Consider the following 10689-nt stretch of genomic DNA (forward strand, 5'->3'; position numbering starts at 1 on the left):
GGGGAGGTCTAGTTTCAGTCTATGGAAGATTAGAATGAGATTGCCTTTGGTGTTACAAGGATTGTGAAAGACATTTGAGGAGGATTTTCCAAAAGTGTTGAAAGAAACAGAACAGGCAGACTTGAAGGAAAAGGCTTTGAGTGTGATATTCCTGAGCGTTAAAAGTAGCGTTCTAAAGGAAATTGCTAAAGAGAAATCTGCAGCAACAACATGGAAGAAATTAGAAGTTCTGTACTCTAAATAATCGCTGACAAACCACCTCTACTTGAAAAAAAGGTTATACAATCTCCGTATGAATGAAGGTACATGGGTCAAAACTCACCTGGATGAGTTTAATTCAATTATAATGGACTTGAAGAATGTAGATATCAAACTTGAAAGTGAGGATCAGAACTTAATCGTGTTATGTTCTTTACCACCGTCTTATGATACTTTTTTTGATACATTGTTATATGGGAAAGACAATATCTTAGTTGATGATGTTAGTAATGCACTAAAATCTAAGTAGTTGAGGAAGAACTTTCCAAATAGCAGAACTGATGGTGAAGAACACAACATACAAATTTTAATAGAAAAAGGTTTAACACCAGATCGAAGTCTAGAGACAGAAAGCAGAACTACTATGAGTGCGGGGAGCAGGGTCATTAAAAAAGAGACTTTCCTAGACTAAAGGAGAAAACAGGGAAGCAAAAGTTGATTACTCAACAAATATTGTTGACAATGGTAATAATTATGATGACATTGATTTTGTAGGGGAAGTTTTTGCTGTGAGTTCTGATCATAGGCAAAATTCTTGGGTTCTTAGTTCTGGTGCAACTTTTCACATGTGCCCATACAAAAATTAGTTTGCAACTTACGTACAGATGAGTGGTGCTGACACCTTGGTGATGATAATTCATTAGAGGAAGAGGGGATTGGTAACATCAACTTGAGAATGTTCGATGGCATTATTAGAATATTGAATTTTGGCATTTTCCTTTAATGAAGAGGAATTTCATTTCTCTTTCAATATTGGATGATCAAGGGTATAAGTTTCACTCAGAGAATGGAGCACTTACAGTATGTAAAGGCTCCATGGTACTCATGAAGGGTAAGCTTCATTCTGGACTGTGTTATCTACAAGCCAGTAAAGTTGAAGGGGAAGCAATTGTAGCTTCTGGGAAGAGTGATCTGAATCAATCTCAATTGTGGCACTTGCGACTTGGACATATGAGTGACAAGGGATTATCTTTGTTGAACAAGCAGAATTTGTTTGATGATTACATAAATCAAGTTTTAAATTTTTATGAGCATTGTGTGTTTGGTAAGCAAATATGGGTGAAGTTCAGCAAGAAGGCTTTACACAAGACAAAAGACAAGTTAGATTATATACATTCGGACTTGTGTGGTCCAAACATAATTCCCTCCAAAAGTGGTGCAAGGTACTTTATGACTTTGATTGACGATTACTCAAGAATGGTATGGGTGTATTTCTTGAAAACAAAAGATGAGGCATTTTCAACATTTGTTAAATGGAAGACGATGGTTGAGAGGAAAATCGAAAGAAAAGTTAAACATCTTCGAAATGACAATAGGTTGGAATTTTGCAACATAGAGTTCAATAACTTCTGCAACAGAGAAGGCATAGTGAGACACCACACTTTTGTTGGAAAACCACAACAAAATGGTGTTGCAGTACATATGAACAAAATACTTTGTGATAGAGCATGAAGTGTGCTTTTATGTGTTATCAAGGATTTTTGGGATGAAGTCATCAATACAACTTGTTATTTGGTCAATAGATCTCCCTCTACAACCTTTGAGTTTAAAACTCCCTTTGAAGTTAGGTCCAGTTGGCCTACTGATTATTCAAATTTAAGAGTATTTGGGTGTCCTGCTTATGCTCATGTAAGGGATGGAAAACTTGAGCCGAGTTCAAAGAAGTGTATATTTCTAGGGTATGCAACCGGAGTGAAAGGTTACAGATTTTAGTGCACAGAAGAAAAGACTCCGGGGTTAATTATTAGCAGGGATGTGACATTCAATGAATATGCCGCAATAGATAGTTAGAAGGAAAAGGCAATAGCAGAAACAGATCACGGTGTTAGTTATCGTATTCAGCTAGAAGTTGAATCTCTACTAGCTCGGCCCAATAGTTCAAAAGTGGAGGATGTGCAAGAAATTAATCAATATGATAATGATGATGCACCTATACAATAACAATCATATAGCATTGCAGCAGGTAGGAAAAAAAGAGTGTCAACCATAGAAAAAGATTTGCAAACGTGGTTACTGAAAACCTTTTTAGATATGTAAATTTTATAGAATTTGATTTTTCAGTTGCAGAGACCATTGACATGCATGGGCCTAATAGCTATAAAGAAGCTATTTCTAGTTCAACAGTAGATCGATCGGTTGGTGCTATGGGTGAAAATATTGAGTCTCTTTAGAAGAATCAAACATGGAAGCTTGGTTCATTGCCAAGGGGATCAAAAATAGTCAAACATCATATTATCTAAGATGTTGTATCTAAAGGGGTTGTTGATGTAAAGCAAGTGTCTAGACATAATAATACAGAAGATATGATGACCAAGACAATCCAGACCAATAATTTTAGGCATTGCCTAGACTTGATTGGTGTGAGTTGTACTCAGTAAGCCCTTTGGAGGGTTGGGAGCAAGGCAAATATGTGTTATTTCAATGATGAAAGGAATTCAAGCCAAAGGGAAGATTTGATAATTATGTCTTGAATTATTCTCTTGTTTATTTTAGGAAACTATAATTCCTATTTGTTTAGTTAGGAGACCCTTTGTCCTAATAGATTTGGAAAAGGAAATTATTGTTCTTATAGGATTGGGAAAACATTTTACATATAGGTTTGGAGCCACTTGGGATCTATATATAGGGGATATAGTTGGGGATTCTNGACCACTGACTTGCATGGGCCTAATAGCTATAAAGAAGCTATTTCTAGTTCAAAAGTAGATCGATGGGTTGGTGCTATGGGTGAAAATATTGAGTCTCTTTAGAAGAATCAAGCATGGAAGCTTGGTTCATTGCCAAGGGGATCAAAAATAGTCAAACATCGTATTATCTGAGATGTTGTATCTAAAGGGGTTGTTGATGTAAAGCAAGTGTCTAGACATAGTAATACAGGAGATATGATGACCAAGACAATCCGGACCAATAATTTTAGGCATTGCCTAGACTTGATTGGTGTGTGTTGTACTCAGTAAGCCCTTTGGAGGGTTGGGAGCGAGGCAAATATGTGTTATTTCAATGATGAAAGGAATTCAAACCAAAGGGCAGATTTGTTAATTATGTCTTGAATTATTCTCTTATTTATTTTAGGAAACTATAATTCCTATTTGTTTAGTTAGGAGACCCTTTTTCCTAATAGATTTGGAAAAGGAAATTATTTTTCTTATAGGATTGGGAAAACATTTTACATATAGGTTTGGGGCCAGTTGGGATCTATATATAGGGGATTTAGTTGGGGATTCTTAGACATGATACACAATGTAGTCCTAAGGGCTTATAAGTGGTCATTTGGTTGGGAACAAGTATCCCAGGATTAGTTATCCTGGGATTACTTATCCCACCATGTATATGGGATTACTTATCCTATCACTATGATCTAAATGGTGGGATAAGTTATTCCAAACATGACAACCAAACAAGATACACAAATTTTATCCCATCACTATTTATTTTCTTATCCCATCACTATGATATAAAAGTATTGTAAGCTTCTTCTTTTCTTTCATAGTGGAAAACTCTCTCTGCTTTTGTTGGTAGTATTAGGCCTAACCTAACTTCATTAAATCATTATGTTATTCTACTTCTCTATTTTTTCTTTGTTTGTGATTGTGTGCTAGTTAATCTACGATATTTCCGCATCAATAGAGATACAATGCAATTCCATTTAACCTTGTGAATGAAATTGGATATATCTTCAAAAATTCCACTATTTCTCTTCTTCCACCTTTGAGTTTGGTTATTATTCATTTCTTTTTGTAGTTCAATTATTGTTTTACCTTGTTTTGACTTTTGTTCAGGTTGATTTGTAAGATTGTCTATATTATCTTGCTATGACTTTTTCATATATGTTATTTCTTTTTCTATACTACTTTTGATTGTTTTTCTCTTGAGCTAAGGGTCTATCATAGATAGCCTCTCTACCTAGGTAGGAATAAGGTCAATGTACAATTTACCCTCTTCAAATCTCATTTTGTTGGATTACATTGGGTATTTTTCTGTTGTGAATAATTAAACATTATAAAAACAGGTAAACATTCTCCAAAATACAACAACCATTCCAAATATTTTCAGTACGAACAACACATTTGTGTGTACACTTTTATATATTTTGATTCTTATAATACATAATTCGGAAAATGCATCAGTACCCCCCCAGCCTATGTCCGAAATCCCAGAGACACACCTAACCTTTACTAAGGTCCTATTACCCCCCCGAACTTAATTTATCTATAATATTCTACCCCTTTTCAGCCTACGTGGCACTATCCTCGAAAAAAATGTCAACATGCGTTGGGCCCACAAGACAGTGCCACATAGGCCAAAAGGGGGTAAAGTATTACATATAAAATAAGTTCGGGGTAGTGGGGGGGTAATAGGACCTTAGTAAAGGTTAGGTGTGTCTCTGGGATTTCGGGTATAGGCTGGGGGGGTACTTATGCATTTTCCCTACATAATTCGACAAAAAAATGGATGTCAATGACTTCCCTAATAATTTCTAAAGTAAAATGAGTAACCTCAAAGCTTAACCAACATATAACTATACTACCTGTAGGTAGAGTTGTTAGATAATGAGCTACATCCATTATTCTCTTGAATAATTAATGGAAAAAATGGATATTCAAAATACTTTTCAATGAGTATTAGAAATATTAAATACTCCTATTAAATATGAGAACATAACAAAGTTTACTCCTAGCAGCCATATACAAATTTTCACATTTTGTTTGGTAAATTGCAAGTACTTGTAACTGGTATGATAACATTCACATTTGACAGAATAGGAAACAAATAAAGTACTCCGTAAAGATTAGAGATTGAACAAAGTTGTCACGCCCCGAGCCTACATCCTGGGCGGGACCGGCACCCGGAGACTATTTCTGGCCCCAAGCGAACCCTTGGCCTGGCTTTCTTAANTACACACAACTATTGTTCCAAGTGCATTAAATTTATTTGGAAATATAGTATACACAGTGAGCCATGTGTTAAGTGTTGTTTCTTTTAATTGATGCAAACAACTGAATAAATCTCTACATACTATATACCGAAGAGCTTGTGGAAGCTAACCTTTTGAGTTTGGCGACTGCTTTGAAGGAATCATCCAACTGAATGAGGCAAAGAATTGGTCGATATCCATACCAGGATACTCAGATTGGACATACTTTTTAACAGAAGTCTTACTTCGGAAAGCATTTTTCTTTCCATCTTTCGGTGCCTGAAAACACTCTGGAAGATACAAATATCTATCTTTGAAGGTGCCTGAATTTGTAGCTCTTTTCCCTGTCCTCCAGCCCCACTTATCACCAACATTTGGCCAATCCACAGGCGCATATGGTAAACCTTCACCAGAGTCATACTCAGAAACTGGATAAAGTTGAAGCCCAGTTTCATTGATTCTAGATGCACTCCCATTATATACAACAAGTGCTAGACTCTCCCCAACCTCCTCCTTGCCTGACATTTAGATGGAAATCTCTAACTCTGTTGATACCAATGAAAGTCTAAAACCATGGAAAAATAAAAAAGAAATGTCTGAAGTCCACATCAGAAAGCAAACTGTTATATAACCTAAGGAATTAGAAACTCTAATTCCTTAGATGCCAACAACCAACTAGATCGTCGACCCCACTTCAAGTTATGAATTCAGATTACAACTCTTGCAATCCTAGGAACTAACTCTAATTCCTAAACTCCAACACAAACCCCCCAAGGTTTATGTTCCTAAGTCTTTAAGTCTCCCCAACTTGAAGACTCTATTCGTAGTCCAGTTTATACTTCACTGGATCTAGAAAGAATTAAAGATACAACTCGATAAAGACTCAATACATGCAAACTTGACTTAAGAACTATAAAACATAAGACGATGAATCATTTCTTCAATTCTTGTTTCCTTGCATTGGCAACACTTCGTAATCAGAAATCAATCAAATATGAACTCCCTCTATTTGATTGTATTCTTCTTGTAATTCTCTGTTTAAGTGCACTATTTTCTTTAATGAAAATATTGCCCTATTTATAGATTTAAACTTCACACAGACTTCCTTCTTCAAGTTGAACTCGACATCTTCTTTGTTCTCCCTATTTGACTTGAACTTGATTTCCTCATCTGATCATGCTTCCTACTTCATTCCAGATTTGAAACCACATTCACGCCATTACACTTCCTTCTTTGCTTATGCTTCCTACTTCATAAGGATTTATTTATGAAAGGAAACCTTTTAGCACTGGTTTCTTGTCGAAAAACAACTATTTCACCGGTTTATAACTTCTAATTCGCGTGGTTGACGTTCTTCTTATCCCAGTCGAATTCGGTCTGAAAGGAACATATAGGCGAAACCGGTTCCTTTCATTTGTTCCTCTATTTGTCAATTATCAAAATCTTTCTCGATCTAACAAATTCCCCCTTTTTGATAATGACAAACCATTGCTTCTTGTATGAATAGGTCAATTTGTGTTATGTCAGTTTCTTAAAGCACAACACACAAAGCAAACACATTAGAGGATCAAGTTAGACCAATAGGGTTATAACTATTACACAAGCATGCACTTCCCCCTTTTGGCACCATAAAACACCGTGAAGGCATACACCACACTAAGAGAATCAAATTCGATATTCATGGCCACTGAAGCTATCACCTACACAAACACTTAAAAATAAAGAACTCAGTTAGCTCTACCAACACATTTACACAAACATAGGAGATAGACATGAACCTTAAACTCAAACCCAACATTAGCATTAATCAAAAAGCATATACACCACAAATGTAATCAAAATTAAAGATAGAATCAAACACTTGTGATGAGGGAAAATTTGGAAGGTCAAAGGCTAAAGTGGCTAGGCAATATCAAAAGATCGGGCATGAAAGGGTAAATAAAAGTCCTTTTTCAGTAGCACAAAAAACATCTTTTGGATTAATAAAACTAGTAGTCTTCTCAATTTCAAGGGTAGCATTGGTCTATTCTAGTTCAGCCTTGAGCTTTGTGTTTTATTTTCTGTACTAGACATACATGTTCAAGATCATAGTTGATATGCAGCTAGTCCATGACATTCTGGTGAGGGACACATATGACTTTAATTTCAGTTTTTTTTTGTATCACCTTTAAGGAACTGGTTCAATCAATCCTGTGCCCTCCAGGGAAACAATAGTTCACTCATCTCTAACCCCAAAAATCAGTAATCACCTTGCCTAAGAGCACTGTCTGCTTCCCAAAGTTCACAACTATAAATGTACGAACATCAAGAGTTCTTCTTATCCAAGAGAATCAGAGGAAGGTAATCCATAATCATTTTATTTACTACTGATAGTCGGATTGACCAGCTTTGACTTAACATAATCTTAGGAGGAACATATTTCTTGACTTGCTTCTTTGGTCGTTTTTATTGAGATTTATCTTTGCATTTTTTTCTTTAGCCATATTCTCCTCATCTGTAATTTAATTAGACTTAGTAAGAGAACAAAATTTCTTCAACATCATTTGTAGAGGAACATGTTCTTCCAACCTATTCCCTAGACGTGGTACTATCAGATGTAGCACCAACTGTAATAATTTTTTACATCAACCCTAAATCACAGTTTATATGGATCCCAATAGAAGAACTAGGTTCGACAGAGGGGTCTCCCATTGATTCCCCCTCACTAGATGCACCCAAGTTGAGCCTAATGACTGAACTTTGTTCAACTCTAGGGTCGCCAAAATATTCCCCCTCACAAGGTACATCCTCCCAAAGTTCCTAAGTAATTTTATACACACCCAATACAGATTACCCCTAAGAACCAGCACAACCTACTTTCTACACCATAACCTATATTTTATAAGGAACCAAAGTAGAGGTGTCGTCCACCGAAGTCATCTCAACCAAAACATCAGATAGACCATCACAATTAGAATCTCCAAGAATGTCATTAAGAAACAGAAATTGTAATTAATCAAGCATAGACATGTTTCTTAAAGAACACTTTATTCCACAATTTTAGAAAAAGAGGATTTGTTGGTTAAGAAGTTTATGGAAGAGAAGGGTGTGAGTTGTAGAGACACACTAGGATAAGGATTTAAATAGGCTTTTTAAGAAAATGCTTGTTTAGTATTATTGAGGACATGAATATATCTTTTGGGACAAGTGGAAGGAAGATGTACATGTGCATTGATTTTATATTTAATTATGAATAATTGTAGTGTACACTCCTTAGATCTCTGGAAAATGCTGAATTTTTGCCCCAACTTTACTAAACCTCTCTCCTGTGATAGATGCAAATACAATGTTATAGTGCATGAGTAGCTTGGCTTTAAAAGTGGTATAGAGACATACAACTAAATGTACAAGACTGAGCATAAAATTCATGATTAGAAGGCAGTATGCGCAATGTTCATTAGGCACCGAGGGATACTCATGTGATTTTAATCATCCCCAAGTTCCAACATGTTCCTTTAAAAGTGTTCTTTAGTCTTGCCTACTTTTCCAACTTCTTTGATTTGACCAAAAAGAATTTTCATCGCAAAAACTACCATTCCATCCTTTCCTTATGCAGGTGAGAGGAATTTCTTCTAGTTTCAATCATGTGTCTCGAGCAACAGGTGTTCATATAGAATGTTGCGTGCTTCCTCTCACTTTTCCTGCAAATTCAAAGATTAGATTTAGGAACCCAGACTAGCTTGGGTCTTTTATATTGTTAAAAAGGATGAACAAGATCTCTATTGATCCATATTGGTAAAACATTTTTAAATTTTTCGTTTTGCGCCAACCTGTTCCTTTGACATGATTCCTTTCTTTTAACATGGTTGATTTTTCTATTTGAGACAACTTTGAAGTTTTTATTCATGTGAGTTATAACTATTGGGAAGGTACCCCTTGAGTGACCAATACTACCACAATGTGAGCACAAATAAGAGGTTTTCTTAGGGACTTCTTTAACAAAACCTATTCCAGCTTCAGTGTTATGTGTTCTATTACTGAGATGAGTCATAATCATGGAGGACAGAGTCCATTTGTTTGCCCTCTCAAGCTCATACTTAGTTCTAGCCAGGTCAAGATTTATTCTTCTAGATTTTTCCCTTTCAGAAAATAGTTCATCTTTTAACCTCTTTAGATCTTGGTCACATCTGATTTGGTCACCACTAATTTTTTCTTTACCATTCCCAGTAACACTTTGTTTCAAAATTTCAGATTTGAGAGCCAAAGTGCATGAATCAAGTTGTTGTACCTGTTCCTTTAGGAATTGATTTTCTTTCTTAAGATCAGAATTAATCTTTTCAAGATCAATATATTCAAATTTTAAACTGGTCAAGGAAGTCAATAATTGATCTCTATTTTCATTCAACTCTTGAAAATTATCTATGAGAGTTAGAATAAGGGAAAATAATTTTTTCTTTGAAAAACATTTTAGTTTATTTTTAAGGTCAAGAAGATTTACCTCCCTTTTATCAATGTCTGATTCAGAGTCCTCCATGGCCATCAAAGCAACATCTTTTGTATCATCTTTAAGTGTGTTGTTTGAACATGTTCCCCAAGCAGCATACATAGCAATGTCAGATTCTTTTTCTTTTCTCGGAGGCAATTTTTTCTCATAGTTTCCACCATTCTTGAGGAACTTTCTGAGGTTTTTGTTGATCACGGCTATGTCCTCATCAACCAGATCAGATTCATCACTCTCAGTTGCCTTGAAAGAAACAAAATCATATCTTTGCTTCTTTTACTCATTTTTGTGTTATCAATATTCATCTCGTAAGTCTTTAGATTTCCTACAAGTTCATCCAAGCTCATGGTTGTCAAATCCTTTGCTTCACTAATTGCAGTGACCTTGATCTCCCACGACCTAGGTAGAATCCTCAACACTTTATCAACCTGTTCCTTAGTAGTATATATTTTTCCCAACGACACCAGTTCATTCACAATAGTAGTGAATCTAGTAATCATATCTTGAAGTGATTCACCACTAACCATCTTAAATGCTACGTATTCAATGGATAGTCTTGCAATTCTAAATTTTCTTACTTGAGGAGTTCTTTCATGTGCATTGACTATTGTGTCCCAAATTTGTTTCGCTGTAGTACAACTAGAGATGCGATTGAACTCGTCAGGTCCAAGTCCACATACACAGATGCACTTAGCTTTAACATTATTTGCGAGCATTCTATAATCCGCTTCTTCATATTGAGCCTTGGGCTTTGGAATGACTTTCCCCTCATCATAATTCATCATAGGAATAAGAGGACCATCTGTAACTCTCATCCATAAGTCATAGTCATGGGCTTGTAGAAAATCCCCCATTCTCGCCTTCCACCATGCGTAGTAATGTCCATTGAATAGTGGTGGTATATTGATGTGTTGACCTTCATCGTGTCCAAGAGGAGGTGTAGAATTCATAGTGATCTTACCTTGAGTTATTAGACTCTACAAAGATAACTCGCTCTGATACCAATTGTTGGAATACTGACCCCCAGATTTGCCTT

General features: G+C 35.8%; 1 protein-coding gene across 1 annotated transcript in view; it reads right to left on the reverse strand.

The window, feature by feature from the left end:
- LOC125873554 (uncharacterized) overlaps positions 1-5698 on the reverse strand; it is a 12141-nt gene extending 6443 nt beyond the window's left edge. Inside the window, exon 1 of the mRNA XM_049554462.1 lies at positions 5305-5698. Within this exon, the coding sequence (XP_049410419.1) occupies positions 5305-5698 (394 nt within the window). The remainder of the gene's footprint in view (positions 1-5304) is intronic.
- Between the last annotated feature and the right edge of the window lie 4991 nt (positions 5699-10689).

The sequence above is a fragment of the Solanum stenotomum genome, chromosome 8 (genome assembly GCF_019186545.1).
Source record: "Solanum stenotomum isolate F172 chromosome 8, ASM1918654v1, whole genome shotgun sequence".
Taxonomy (NCBI): Eukaryota; Viridiplantae; Streptophyta; class Magnoliopsida; order Solanales; family Solanaceae; genus Solanum; species Solanum stenotomum.